General features: G+C 38.4%; 1 protein-coding gene across 2 annotated transcripts in view; it reads left to right on the top strand.

The window, feature by feature from the left end:
- Positions 1-15,058, top strand: part of TMEM87A (transmembrane protein 87A) — a 244,168-nt gene that overhangs the window by 13,014 nt on the left and 216,096 nt on the right. For both annotated transcript variants that reach the window (XM_053697919.1, XM_053697918.1), the window contains exon 2: positions 3,654-3,717. In XM_053697919.1, coding sequence (XP_053553894.1) covers positions 3,654-3,717 — 64 coding nt within the window. The remainder of the gene's footprint in view (positions 1-3,653; positions 3,718-15,058) is intronic.

Raw genomic sequence — 15,058 nt, 5'->3', positions numbered from 1 at the left:
CATTCCTATGGTAGACGGATTATTTTAGAACACCGGCAAAGCTGTGATAGCACATGTGGTGCTTGCCGCATGGGAGTGGGCAGGGCAAAGAGTCTGTGAAACCAGGAATAGAATACATGAAAAGTGGGCAAGCCGCCATCTTTGTTGTGGTATAACTTGTCCTGACAGAAATCATGTACATAATAATGTAGCATTGTCTTCCACAGAAAGTCCTGTCTCGCCTTACCTTGATGACAACACTTTTCTATATTCTTTAGCTTGTTTTCTGTGAGACCAGAAACAACCATGGCTGTTATAAAAATAAAAACTTTGCATATTTTTTTTTATATTTACAGTATTAAAAATATAGTTGACAAATAAATGAAAGTTGTAAATAGTCACAAAAAGTAAACAAACAGTGCAGTTCATTTATGAGAACATAACTGTCCATCAATCCCTTCTTAAAATATTATAAATGTAGAAAGATTATGTGAGAATCCATGAATTATATATATACAAAACTAAATTTCATATTGAATAATTTGCATAATGTTTTCCAGTACTTCTATATATTTATTTATTTATTTAACTTTCGTGGCCAGCAATACCTCACTTGCCACTGTGAACATCCTGTTTGGGTGGATAAACTAAATCTAAGTTGTCAACTGCAGGAGGGTGGAGCTGTATTCTGTCTGTGAACAAAGTATCCCAACCATTTGAGTGTGGGACATAAAAAGTGACAAGCTATACACTAACTTTTCACTTGAGTAAGATGAAATCTTACTCGAAATAATAGCAGCACAGTAACCGTACATACACCATGTTAAATAAGGTCACAATTAGCAATTAATAAGAATTCAAATGTAAAAATTAGTGCAACTATTTCCTGTATGTATCTGGTACCATATGATCTACATTTCAAGAGGTTAGATGCTCTTTCCTGCCATACGGTTTCATATGCACTGTAAAACAAGGTGTTACATCCTAAATCATCAAAGGCATGATAAAAACTGTGACTTTTGTGTCACTTTTAAATCTGATCCTATACAGAATCAATTGTTCTTTATGCACTGTCTGCTTCAGTCATCCTTAGCACTTTAATATGCCCAGAAATGCTGTAACTCCAATAAAGTCCAATGTGATTTCAATTAAAGTGTCATAGTTATAAGAACATCCCCTAATTTTATAGAGAATTGTCATCAATTAAACATTACACAATCTGAGTTAGAATATTTTATGCTTTTCTTTCTTATATTCCCTAAATGGGTCCTAAAGGTTTTTCAATAAACATCATATTGTTCTATAGTTTCCAGTATCAAGCAATGCACTTAGCTTTTAACTGCATGAGTTCAAATATTAGCTATTTATAAATATGAAGGAAAAAACACAGCTGCAATCAAATGTTACCATTATCCTATACAACTAAGTAGCCAAAATGCACAATCATATATCGTTGTATTATGAGCTCTCTGTGTGCAAGCCACTGCTAGATAAGTCATTAGTACAAATGTCATAAGCCACCAATTATAACTTTATTAAAAACGATTCTGTTTGACAAAAGTATGTAAAACTATCACGCATTGATTTAGTAAAAGTTGACCTCACCGTTGTGTGGTGGTGTACAGATTCTGCGACCCTTTCTGGTTACAAACTCCAATGACAGACAGCTTGTTCTGTCTGATTTTGCAACCAGTAACGTGCGCGTGCCATATAAATCCTCGATCCGTGTAAATCAGCTGTTTTAAGGAGGTAGGGCCTCTAGCGCATGCGCAGTGAGCGCCACAAACCTCAAGCAGCTGATTCACGTCACCGGAAGTGACATGGTAGACACATTCCTACGTGGTAAATGACTTATTTTAGAACACCATATAGTCCTGCAGACCTGTGCACACTGCTGAGGTTATATCCCTTATTTTCAACAAGGGATAACAAGAAAACCAAGAAAAATTGATAATAGAAGTAAAAAGTAGAAAATTGTTTAAAATTGTATGTTCTATCTGAATCATGAAAGATAAAATTGGGATTTATGTCCCTTTAAGTATTATACTTTGGTATACAGAAATAAGATAAGGAAGGAGAAATTGATATAAAAAACAATCTAATTACCCTAGACACTTGATCTCCAAATTATACAAACTCGCTGTCGCTCCCTCCACCACCTCTCTCCCTTCATACACAATCTCCTGGCAGCGGGAGCTAAACCAAAATTTAGACCCTGAAACATGGTCAAGAGCATTTAAACTTATCAAACGCTCCTCAGTGTCAGCAAAAATACAAGAAATTCATTTCAAACTCACTTGCCGCTGGTACTTAACGCCAATGAGACTAAGCAGGATGTTCCCTGGAACGACCAACATATGTTGGCGGGGATGTGGGGAAGTAGGCTCTCTCCTCCATATTTGGTGGAGTTGCCCTCGCTTGACAGACTACTGGACGGCGGTATTTCATGCAATGTCGGAGGTTTTAGGTACAACAGTCCCATTAGCGCCAGAGACTCTGCTATTCTGTTCCCTGCCCCGTCTTGTGGGACAGGGAAAGCAGGAACTATTGCTGTTGATGCTGACTGCGGCCAAAAAAATCATCCCAAAATACTGGAAAACACAAACGGCCCCCACTGAACAAGAATGGCGGAACCAGGTGAATGACCTGCTGCTACTTGAGAGATACCACTACCTAAAAACTCATAAGCTAGACCTTCACAAACAATTACTTGCATACTGGAACAAAACCATATAATGTTGTCTCCCACCCAGCCGAGGGCCAGTGTCCTCCCCCTAAGAGCACGTCTTGGACCTTTCTCTCACCCTATTCCCTCCCCCCCTCCCCCTCCCCTATTGAATTTTTTTTTTTTTCTCTCCTCTTTCTTCTCTATACCAGAATCTTCTGGTCTGTACACTTACCTGCTCATACTTACATCAAATTAGTATTGAAAAAAGAAAAATTAGGTTCTACATCTTAACAAGGGCCCGATAAGGGACCTCTTAACTATCCTTAGCCTTCTAAGTGTTATGGGACTACAAAGGGCCCAAAAATAGCCCTCATTTTTAAACAGAAGGCATGTCAGGTAATTCTGATATATAATATGTCCATTCAATGTACTCATCTTTGTTGTTTGAGCTTATGTATCATTGTTGTGCATTGATGGTTGTTCTCTTACTCATTGTACTACTTGGTGAACCTTAATAAAAATTATTTAAAAAAAAAAAAAAAAAAAAAAAAAAAGGTCTGATCTCCATGCAAGCTCAGTCCATTTGACTGGACTGTGGTTTCAAATAACAAAAATAGCTATTTCATATACAAAAAAAACCAAAAAACTTTAGGAACAATTTCACATATATATTATACCGTGCAACTTTTATAACAAAACAATTTTACAGTCACTGTCACTTAAATGCCTCTGTTTATGTAAATCTCACTGGGCAGTATTCGTTATGTTTATAATAAAGTGTTTTTCCTGTTGTGTTTGATACTGGAAATAGTGTTTTCATGTTGAATGCTTGGGCTACTATGTTGGGTTGTTTGGTCAATTATATTTTTATAAAATGTGCATCGTTGGTATAATTTTTTGGATGGACAGTTTTTTATTAAATCTTCGAGTCAGACAGAATTTTTTTTTTATTAAACTAAATATATATCATAATATATAAAAATAGTTTTATTTTATTTTTTTGCAGGAGCAAACAAAGTTCTTCACCTTTAGAAACATCCTCTTTCGGAATTCCACAATCTTTGTAACATGTAAGTAGAATATGTTTTTGTTTTTTTTCTTCAAATATATTCGTGTAACAAACCTAAATTAGTTCAACTTTGACCTTGTTACAGAAACGAATGTTAACAAAATATTGTTGGAGAACTGTACAACTTTTAAATGTTTTAGCATTAGGTGTGAAAACACCAATTACTTTTTTTTTATTTTTCACAATTTTTTTTGTTTTGTTTCCAAATCTTATCAATTTTGTTTTTGTGGATTAATTTCTTGGGCCTCAATGTATGCTTCCCATATCTGAAAGAAAATAATTTTTTTCAGAACCATATTATATTTCAAATTAGTCAAGAATTATTTGCTTAATAAGGCAGGATTTAAGTATTGCCAGAGTGGGTTCCTTTATTTTCATTGTTAAAAAAATAATTTTCTGCGTAATATAATTACTGTATTTTAATTTTCCTCGTACTAAGAAAACAAATTGTATTTTATGAAAGGAAAAGGGCGATTTTTAATATCTTAGATAACGAATAAGCAAGTTTTCTCAAGTGTTTCTAAATTTTGGGAGAGTCCCATGTACAATATATATAATTAGCTTTTTTTACTACTTCTTAACGTTTTGAATAATCATTTGCTTATCTATATTATGAAAATGTAATAGATGCAATTCTATATTAAATTCAGGGTATAATATTATGCTTCTTTTGTAATTAAAGTTTAGCCATCAAGCAGCAAGCGCTGAACCAAAAATGGGCTGGCTCCTTTTTAAGCTTTACATGCCTGCTTTTCAAATAAAGATCCCAAAAGAACAAAGAAAAATTGATAATAGGAGTAAATTAGAAAGTTGCTTAAAATTGCATGCTCTATCTGAATCATGAGAGAAAAAATTGGGTTTCATATCACTTTAATACATCTAAATGGAACCAGTTACAGTATTTTAAAATACTGCAAAATCAGCTCTTTCAGGACAACTCTTAGATACCATCTAGTAAGCAGTTTGAAATTTGTTTCTAACACCTCATCGCCTAAAATACATTTTTCCAGGCGCTACTGTAAGATATTGGCATGGTGTTAAGGATAGAGGATCTTTATATTATATATGTGGGATTGCACTCTTAAACAGGTTTTCTGGTGAAGTAAAAAAAAAAAACTACAATATTAACTGGTTACCCCTTGAATATACTCTTTAATCAAACATCCAGCCTTAAAGGGACATGAAACCCCACATTTTTATTTCATGATTCAGATAGTGAATACATTTAGTTTTTTTTTTTTTTTAAATGTTTTTTTATTGAGTTTTTCATAATACAGAAATATGAGTTTGAAAATGTACAGTTGGGTAATTTTAAGTGTACACATCAATATACATATTGTTTAACATACAAACAGGTTATAAAATTTAGTCTGTTAACCAACTTTTAACATAACAGTGTAGAATAAGGTTCTTATGTTCTTTTAATATTATATAATTTCTATAGCTTAAGGGATGAAACCTTTATATGAGAGATTTAGAGTGAATATTACTGAGTGATAGGCGTTTAACAATATGTACAACTTGCCAATGAAAACAGCGACCAAAATGTCTTATAGTGTTGGTATAGAAGTAGGTAGCGTAAGCAGTTGACAATTAGAATATAAATCTTAAGTTGCAGTGAGACAGATGTAAGTATCTTCCCGCTGATATATTCAACATCATACGAGACTCCATGATCCTTTGCACAGACAATCTGTGCAAAGTAGGTCCCATTGGCAAACCCAGTTATATATCTGTATAGTATTGAATTCTCAATACCCGGGTATGATTAATAGATGATGATTTAGTATATCTTTTATGAGAATGCAAAACTGTATATAATCTTTATAAACATCAAAACTCAAATATGTAGTAACGTTTTATAAATAAAAATGTTCTGTTTTTGCCACTACAGTGGTTTCTGTTAGAAGTTAATGTCCTTTAGACTTATAAAGGTGTTTACAATGCCTAGTATATTTTATATAAGAATGTAAAACTATATATTATATTAATAAGCAAGAAACACAAATATATAGTGACCAAATATAAATAAAAATGTTCTGTTGTTTTTTCCACTATAGTGGTTTCTATTAGTTGTCCGCATCCTTTTAGCTTGGTCAAATATAATTTTTTTTTTAAATTATATAAAATGCGGTAATTACGAGAGATACCGCTCTACTTGTCTCCGGGTATAATCAAAGGTTACCCAGGCACATATAATGGGGGGGGGGGGTTTGGGGCATCCGGGCAGGCAATTGGGTTATATGTTACAATTATATATGATCTATTCAGGGCTGAGTTGAGGATATTATGTTCTGTGTAGAACAGGTATGACTTAATTATTTTAGATATCGAGTTGCAATGCTGACTCTGAATTTCTCAAGCTAGAGCAATGTGCCATTTAAAAAAAAAAAAGCAAATAAGAATTGTTTAACCATTGGCTGTAGATCTCATAAATAAGATCCATAGTGGTGGTATAATAGCTGGACTATATATAAGGACCATATCCTTAAACTTTAATTAGGGAGCCATGCTGTCTCGGCCTCAGACAGCACAGCATGGAAAGAAGTAGTCTAAGGAAAAGGCTTGTTATAGTAGTATAAGTAGATAACACGTTCCTAGCTCGTTGGCAAACAGTGGGTTGTGCAGTAGTCTAAGAGCATATTACAACAAAAGTACAATACAAGCTTCTACACTAAATTTGCAAATGCCAGCGTGTATGAAAAAATAAATATTAGTCATTAAATGAATAGGGAAAAACATATAAAATATTGCTATAAACTTGGAAAGCAATGTCAGTGTAGTCTCACTATTGGAGAATTGGTAACCCATAAACATTGATCTCACCATATACGAAATAAAAGCATGCAGCCAAACCTCTAGAGATTTTGTATTGTTAGTATTAGACTAAGTATAGACCATGCTTGTGCCAGGTAACTAGTTTTTAAAAACAGAAAGTAGATAAATAGAAACAACTAGGTTGGAATTGGGTGACTATAAACCAAAGTACTTATGTAAAATCAGAGCTCTGGAAAACAGACCAAGAATTAGACGGTGTAAACATAAGGGAGAGACTCTCCGTATCGTTGCCAATTTCACAAGCTGATGCCTGTGATATTAATAAGTGACCTACTAGAGCCATATAACTTGTGTGTGAAGTGCAAAGCATGAGGTGTAATATTAGGGACACTACTATGCATACAAACAAGAACCAATGGTGACTTGCAGTCTAGAGATGGGACATTAAGATTGATGGAGAGAATGTTCCCAATACATGTTCAAACTTCTAGTTTATACAAACAAAGAAACCATGCTTTACTATGAGTAATTGCCCTGAACTACTGTAGCAGATGTGGGTAAATAGAGCCATACATCTTACATTGATAATATAAACAGGGTAAATGGCTACTTATGATGTAATACTATGGGTATATATATTAAATATTTTTAGCTATAAATAAGTATTTTTCAACCCATGAGAGTAATTAGAAGATGACTGCATAATGTCCTCAAGTACATGGGCCATCATATATTGACTGGGGAGTCAGGATAGCAGTGCTTGATTAGTAATAAAGTACAGAACGGTTCATTGCAGTATTGACAGCCCTATATACTTAACTGTCCTTGTGTGGGTAGAAGAGAATAAATCATCCCACTCCGAGTTTGTGAGTAGCTTGAGAAAAGGAGTTGAGGCTTGGAGTATTTAGAGAGCATGATCTTTCAGCATTCAGGAACAGAAATGTCCAAAGAGAGCTGTTAAGGTTTGTAGCAGTCCTAGGGTCTGTATATTGCGGAGCCTAAATGCACTATCATCATCTGCTGTGAAACTGGGAGAAGTCACTGGCCTCCTATTTAGTGCACCCGGTGTATGGATAAGAGTTCCCAGTAGGTGCTAGCACGGGTATATTTGCTATATCGCTCCGGTGCTACGTAATAACTTTAGTGCTGTCAACGTGTGAATCTAAATAAATACATGGTTCCCCACTCGTGCTCTGCATCTCCGCCTCCCAGTAATTCACTAGCATTACCCGAAGTTGGTTTGACGGTTTTCATGCCTTGATGGCTGCGGTGTAAGAGGGGTAACAGGAACCGGGCCCCAAGGCTCCATTCACCCCTAATAGCTCAGTATTATCGCTCACCACTATCTCTTCTGCGCATAGTGTGGTGTTTATAGCGTTGACAGCCTCTCTGATTGTATTTATGATAGTGTCATGATAGGCGCTCAGTAGATTACGGATAACTGTAAGAATATCCATAGCTTCCTCCATGTTTTCCGCAAACATATAGATCTGCAGTGGATCGCAAGCAAAAGTTGACTTGTAGGCACTCTTTCAGTTTGTTTGCGTCACTCAATAGGAACTGCATAACGACTGGGCCAGAGAGCGCCCTGCTGGGGGGTTATGTTGAAGGCCTTATCTTTTAAAGTTGCTTCAGGCGCGAATGGCTGTAAGGTTTTCGGTGATATTGAGCTCCTCGGCTTTAACTTCCTATACAGATCTCAAATCTGTTAATATTGTGCAAACATGAATCCTCTGAAAGGTGATATTATGTGGATTTCATTGAAACGCTAGAGAAGCATGTATCATACACTAGTGGGAGCCTGCACACATTTGTCTCTTGTTATTGGCTAAATAGATATTTCTCCAACATAGGTGTGTCCGGTCCACGGCGTCATCCTTACTTGTGGGATATTCTCTTCCCCAACAGGAAATGGCAAAGAGCCCAGCAAAGCTGGTCATATGATCCCTCCTAGGCTCCGCCTACCCCAGTCATTCTCTTTGCCGTTGCACAGGCAACATCTCCACGGAGATGGCTAAGAGTTTTTTGGTGTTTAAATGTAGTTTTTATTCTTCAATCAAGTGTTTGTTATTTTAAAATAGTGCTGGTATGTACTATTTACTCTGAAACAGAAAAGAGAAGAAGATTTCTGTTTGTGAGAGGAAGATGATTTTAGCAAACGTTACTAAAATCGATTGCTGTTTCCACACAGGACTGTTGAGATGAAGTAACTTCAGTTGGGGGAAGCAGTTGGCAGACTTTTCTGCCTGAGGTATGATGGCCACATTTCTAACACGACTTGGTAATGCTGGAAGGCTGTCATTTTCCCTATGGGGACCGGTAAGCCATTTCCTTAGATTAAGTATAAGAATAAAGGCTTTATAAGGGCTTAAAAAACTGGTAGACATTTTTCTGGGCCAAAACGATTACTTGCTAAGCATATTTGACAGATTATAGCGCTTTATAGTTATTATAATCTTGGGGATTGTTGTTAAAAAAAACGGCAGGCACTGTATGGACACCTTTTTCAGATGGGGGCCTTCTCTAGTCATAGGCAGAGCCTCATTTTCGCGCCACTAATGCGCAGTTGTTTTTGGAAGGCAAGGCATGCAGATGCATGTGTGAGGAGCTAAGATCCACTGAAAAAGCTTATAGAAGGCGTCATTTGGTATCGTATTCCCCTCTGGGCTTGGTTGGGTCTCAGCAAAGCAGATTCCTGGGACTGTATAGGGGTTAAATGTAAAAACGGCTCCAGTTCCGTTATTTTAAGGGTTAAAGCTTTCAAATTTGGTGTGCAATACTTTTAAGGCTTTAAGACACTGTGGTGAAATTTTGGTGAATTTTGAACAATTGCTTCATACTTTTTCGCATATTCAGTAATAAAGTGTGTTCTGTTTAAAATTTAAAGTGACAGTAACGGTTTTATTTTAAAACGTTTTTTGTGCTTTGTTGACAAGTTTAAGCCTGTTTAACATGTCTGAACCATCAGATAAACGATGTTCTATATGTATGAAAGCCAATGTGTCTCCCCATTTAAATATATGTGATAATTGTGACATGGTGCCCAAACAAAGTAGGGACAATGATGCCACAGATAATAATAGTGCCCAAGATGATTCTTCAGATGAGGGGAGTAAGCATGGTACTGCATCACCCCCTTCTGTGTCTACACCAGTTTTGCCCACACAAGAGGCCCCTAGTACATCTAGTGCGCCAATACTTATTACTATGCAACAATTAACGGCTGTTATGGATAATTCTATTGCAAATATTTTATCTAAAATGCCTACTTATCAAAGAAAGCGCGATTGCTCTGTTTTAAACACTGAAGAGCAAGAGGACGCTGATGATAACGCTTCTGACATACCCTCACACCAATCTGAAGGGGCCAGGAGGGAGGTTTTGTCTGAGGGAGAAATTTCAGATTCAGGGAAAATTTCTCAGCAAGCTGAACCTGATGTTGTAACATTTAAATTAGAACATCTCCGCGCACTGCTTAAGGAGGTATTATCTACTCTGGATGATTGTGACAATTTGGTCATTCCAGAGAAATTATGTAAGATGGACAAGTTCCTAGAGGTTCCGGTGCCCCCCGATGTTTTTCCTATACCCAAGCGGGTGGCGGATATAGTAAACAAGGAATGGGAAAGGCCCGGCATACCTTTTGTGCCTCCCCCTATATTTAAGAAATTGTTTCCTATAGTCGACCCCAGAAAGGACTTATGGCAGACAGTCCCTAAGGTCGAGGGGGCGGTCTCTACTCTAAACAAACGCACTACTATTCCCATAGAAGATAGTTGTGCTTTTAAAGATCCTATGGATAAAAAATTAGAGGGTTTGCTTAAAAAATGTTTGTTCAGCAAGGTTACCTTCTTCAACCAATTTCATGCATTGTTCCTTTCACTACGGCAGCGTGTTTCTGGTTCGAAGAACTAGAAAAGTCGCTCGATAAAGAATCTTCGTATGAGGAGGTTATGGGCAGAGTTCATGCACTTAAATTGGCTAACTCTTTTATTCTAGATGCCGCTTTGCAATTAGCGAGATTAGCGGCGAAGAATTCGGGGTTTGCTATCGTGGCGCGCAGAGCGCTCTGGCTGAAGTCTTGGTCAGCGGATGTGTCTTCCAAGACAAAATTGCTTAACATCCCTTTCAAGGGCAAAACACTGTTTGGGCCTGATTTGAAAGAGATTATTTCAGACATCACCGGAGGAAAGGGCCACGCCCTTCCTCAGGATAGGTCTTTTAAGGCTAGAAATAAGCCTAATTTTCGTCCCTTTCGCAGAAACGGACCAGCCTCTACTTCTACATCCTCTAAGCAAGAGGGTAATACTTCTCAACCCAAACCAGCCTGGAGACCGATGCAAGGCTGGAACAAGGGTAAGCAGGCCAAGAAGCCTGCCACTGCTACCAAAACAGCATGAAGGGATGGCCCCCGATCCGGGACCGAATCTGGTGGGGGGCAGACTTTCTCTCTTTGCTCAGGCCTGGGCAAGAGATGTTCAGGATCCTTGGGCACTAGAAATAGTTTCTCAAGGTTATCTACTGGAATTCAAGGAACTACCCCCAAGGGGAAGGTTCCACAGGTCTCAATTATCTTCAAACCAAATAAAAAGACAGGCATTCTTACATTGTGTAGAAGACCTGTTAAAGATGGGAGTAATTCATCCAGTTCCAATAAGAGAACAAGGGATGGGGTTTTACTCCAACCTGTTCATAGTTCCCAAAAAAGAGGGAACGTTCAGACCAATTCTAGATCTCAAGATCCTAAACAAATTTCTCAGGGTTCCATCGTTCAAAATGGAAACCATTCGAACGATCCTTCCTACCATCCAGGAAGGTCAATTCATGACCACGGTGGATTTAAAGGATGCGTACCTCCATATTCCTATCCACAAGGAACATCATCAGTTCCTAAGGTTCGCTTTTCTGGACAAGCATTACCAGTTTGTGGCACTTCCATTCGGGTTAGCCACTGCTCCGAGAATTTTCACAAAGGTACTAGGGTCCCTTCTAGCGGTTCTAAGACCATGGGGCATTGCAGTAGTACCGTACTTGGACGACATCCTGATTCAAGCGTCGTCTCTGTCAAAAGCAAAGGCTCATACAGACATCGTCCTAGCCTTTCTCAGATCTCACGGATGGAAAGTAAACATAGAAAAAAGTTCTCTTTCCCCGTCAACAAGAGTTCCCTTCTTGGGAACAATAATAGACTCCTTAGAAATGAGAATTTTTCTGACAGAGGTCAGAAAATCAAAACTTCTAAGCTCTTGTCAAATTCTTCATTCTGTTCTTCGTCCTTCCATAGCACAGTGCATGGAAGTAATAGGATTGATGGTTGCGGCAATGGACATAGTTCCTTTTGCACGAATTCATCTAAGACCATTACAACTGTGCATGCTCAGACAGTGGAATGGGGATTATACAGACTTGTCTCCGACGATTCAAGTAGATCAAAGGACCAGAGATTCACTCCGTTGGTGGCTAATCCTCGACAATCTGTCACAGGGAATGAGCTTCCGCAGACCAGAGTGGGTCATTGTCACGACCGACGCCAGTCTGGTGGGCTGGGGCGCGGTCTGGGAACCCCTGAAAGCTCAGGGTCTATGGTCTCGGGAAGAATCTCTTCTCCCGATAAACATTCTGGAACTGAGAGCGATATTCAATGCTCTCAAAGCTTGGCCTCATCTAGCAAAGGCCAAATTCATAAGGTTTCAATCAGACAACATGACGACAGTTGCTTATATCAACCATCAGGGGGGAACAAGAAGTTCCCTGGCGATGGAGGAAGTGACCAAGATAATTCAATGGGCGGAGGATCACTCCTGCCACTTGTCTGCAATCCACATCCCAGGAGTGGAAAATTGGGAAGCGGATTTTCTGAGTCGTCAGACATTCCATCCGGGGAAGTGGGAACTCCACCCGGAAATCTTTGCCCAAATAACTCAATTATGGGGCATTCCAGATATGGATCTGATGGCGTCTCGTCAGAACTTCAAGGTTCCTTGTTACGGGTCCAGATCCAGGGATCCCAAGGCGACTCTAGTAGATGCACTAGTAGCACCTTGGACCTTCAACCTAGCTTATGTTTTCCCACCGTTTCCTCTCATTCCCAGGCTGGTAGCCAGGATCAACCAGGAGAGGGCTTCGGTGATCTTGATAGCTCCTGCGTGGCCACGCAGGACTTGGTATGCAGACCTGGTGAATATGTCATCGGCTCCACCATGGAAGCTACCTTTGAGACAGGACCTTCTTGTTCAAGGTCCATTCGAACATCCGAATCTGGTTTCTCTCCAACTGACTGCTTGGAGATTGAACGCTTGATTTTATCAAAGCGTGGGTTTTCAGATTCTGTAATAGATACTCTTATTCAGGCTAGAAAGCCTGTAACTAGAAAGATTTACCATAAGATATGGAAAAAATATATCTATTGGTGTGAATCTAAAGGATTCCCATGGAACAAGATAAAAATTCCTAGGATTTTATCCTTTCTACAAGAGGGTTTGGAGAAGGGATTATCTGCAAGTTCTCTGAAGGGACAGATTTCTGCGTTATCTGTTTTACTTCACAAAAGGCTGGCAGCTGTGCCAGACGTTCAGGCGTTTGTTCAGGCTCTGGTTAGAATCAAGCCTGTTTACAGACCTTTGACTCCTCCCTGGAGTCTCAATCTAGTTCTTTCAGTTCTTCAAGGGGTTCCGTTTGAACCCTTACATTCCGTAGATATTAAGTTATTATCTTGGAAAGTTTTGTTTTTGGTTGCAATTTCTTCTGCTAGAAGAGTTTCAGAGTTATCTGCTCTGCAGTGTTCTCCGCCCTATCTGGTGTTCCATGCAGAAAGTTGTTTCCAACAAGAATATTAACCAGGAGATAGTTGTACCTTCTTTGTGCCCGAATCCAGTTTCAAAGAAGGAACGTTTGTTACACAACTTGGACGTAGTCCGTGCTCTAAAATTCTATTTAGAGGCCACTAAGGATTTCAGACAAACTTCTTCTTTGTTTGTTGTTTATTCTGGTAAAAGGAGAGGTCAAAAAGCAACTTCTACCTCTCTTTCTTTTTGGCTTAAAAGCATTATCCGATTGGCTTATGAGACTGCCGGACGGCAGCCTCCTGAAAGAATCACAGCTCACTCCACTAGGGCTGTGGCTTCCACATGGGCCTTCAAGAACGAAGCTTCTGTTGACCAGATATGTAAGGCAGCGACTTGGTCTTCACTGCACACCTTTGCCAAATTTTACAAATTTGATACTTTTGCTTCTTCAGAGGCTATTTTTGGGAGAAAGGTTTTGCAAGCTGTGGTGCCTTCCATGTAGGTGACCTGATTTGCTCCCTCCCTTCATCCGTGTCCTAAAGCTTTGGTATTGGTTCCCACAAGTAAGGATGACGCCGTGGACCGGACACACCTATGTTGGAGAAAACAGAATTTATGCTTACCTGATAAATTACTTTCTCCAACGGTGTGTCCGGTCCACGGCCCGCCCTGGTTTTTTTAATCAGGTTTGATGAATTATTTTCTCTAACTACAGTCACCACGGTATCATATGGTTTCTCCTATGCCTATTTCCTCCTGTACGTCGGTCGAATGACTGGGGTAGGCGGAGCCTAGGAGGGATCATATGACCAGCTTTGCTGGGCTCTTTGCCATTTCCTGTTGGGGAAGAGAATATCCCACAAGTAAGGATGACGCCGTGGACCGGACACACCGTTGGAGAAAGTAATTTATCAGGTAAGCATAAATTCTGTTTTTCAGCTTCCTGTCAGTAGTGCAATGCTGTCCCTTCAGCAATGGATAGCAAGAGAATGAAGAAAATTTGATAATAGAATTAAATTGGAAAGTTGTTTAAAATTGTATGTTCTATCTGAATCATAAAAGAAAAAAAAAATGGGGTTTACTATCCCTTTAAGTGGAAACTACAAACATCCTTGTTTAAATTACTGATTAACTGTGCAAAACACTTTATTCCCACCCCACCTTGTGAAAATCTGCCACAATTCCCTCTAAATTAGATTGGTTCCAAAAAGTGGATAACGCATTATCTCTGGAGAGACACCACTATTTTACATTGGGGCAAATGGATACATTTTATGAGATCAGATTTCTTTGGGAATCATATACACAAGCATGAATTCATTTAGAGGATATATTTTAGTCATACAGTTTAGTTTAAAGGGGCGCTAAGTTAACTCTATAACATGTTTCCTTGCAAACATTGTGTTCTTCACTAGTTTTTATTATTTTATTAATATGACCCACTCTAGTATCCTTCCCAAAAGTCAATTTTGCTAAATCAGACTAACTAAAGCAACTCCTAGTCCATTCCAAACAATGAGTTATTTAGTTATTCAAGTGGTACAGTGTTTTGTATGTTGGTGTATTATATAATTGTTATGTAACATCAGATCTAGCATATTGATGTTAGCACTTATCAATTGTATATTGTAAGATAGATGCATACCACATAACTTTTACAGCCTAGTCATAATTAAACTTTCATGATTTATGTCATTTTTTAAACAACTTTCCAATGTACTTTTATCATCAAATTTGCTTTGTTCTATTGGTATTCTTAGTTGAAAGCTAAACCTAGAT

This window comes from Bombina bombina, chromosome 1 (assembly GCF_027579735.1).
Source record: "Bombina bombina isolate aBomBom1 chromosome 1, aBomBom1.pri, whole genome shotgun sequence".
Classification (NCBI taxonomy): domain Eukaryota; kingdom Metazoa; phylum Chordata; class Amphibia; order Anura; family Bombinatoridae; genus Bombina; species Bombina bombina.
The sequence above is the reverse complement of the archived record's forward strand: the minus strand, read 5'-3'. Positions and strand labels throughout refer to the sequence as shown.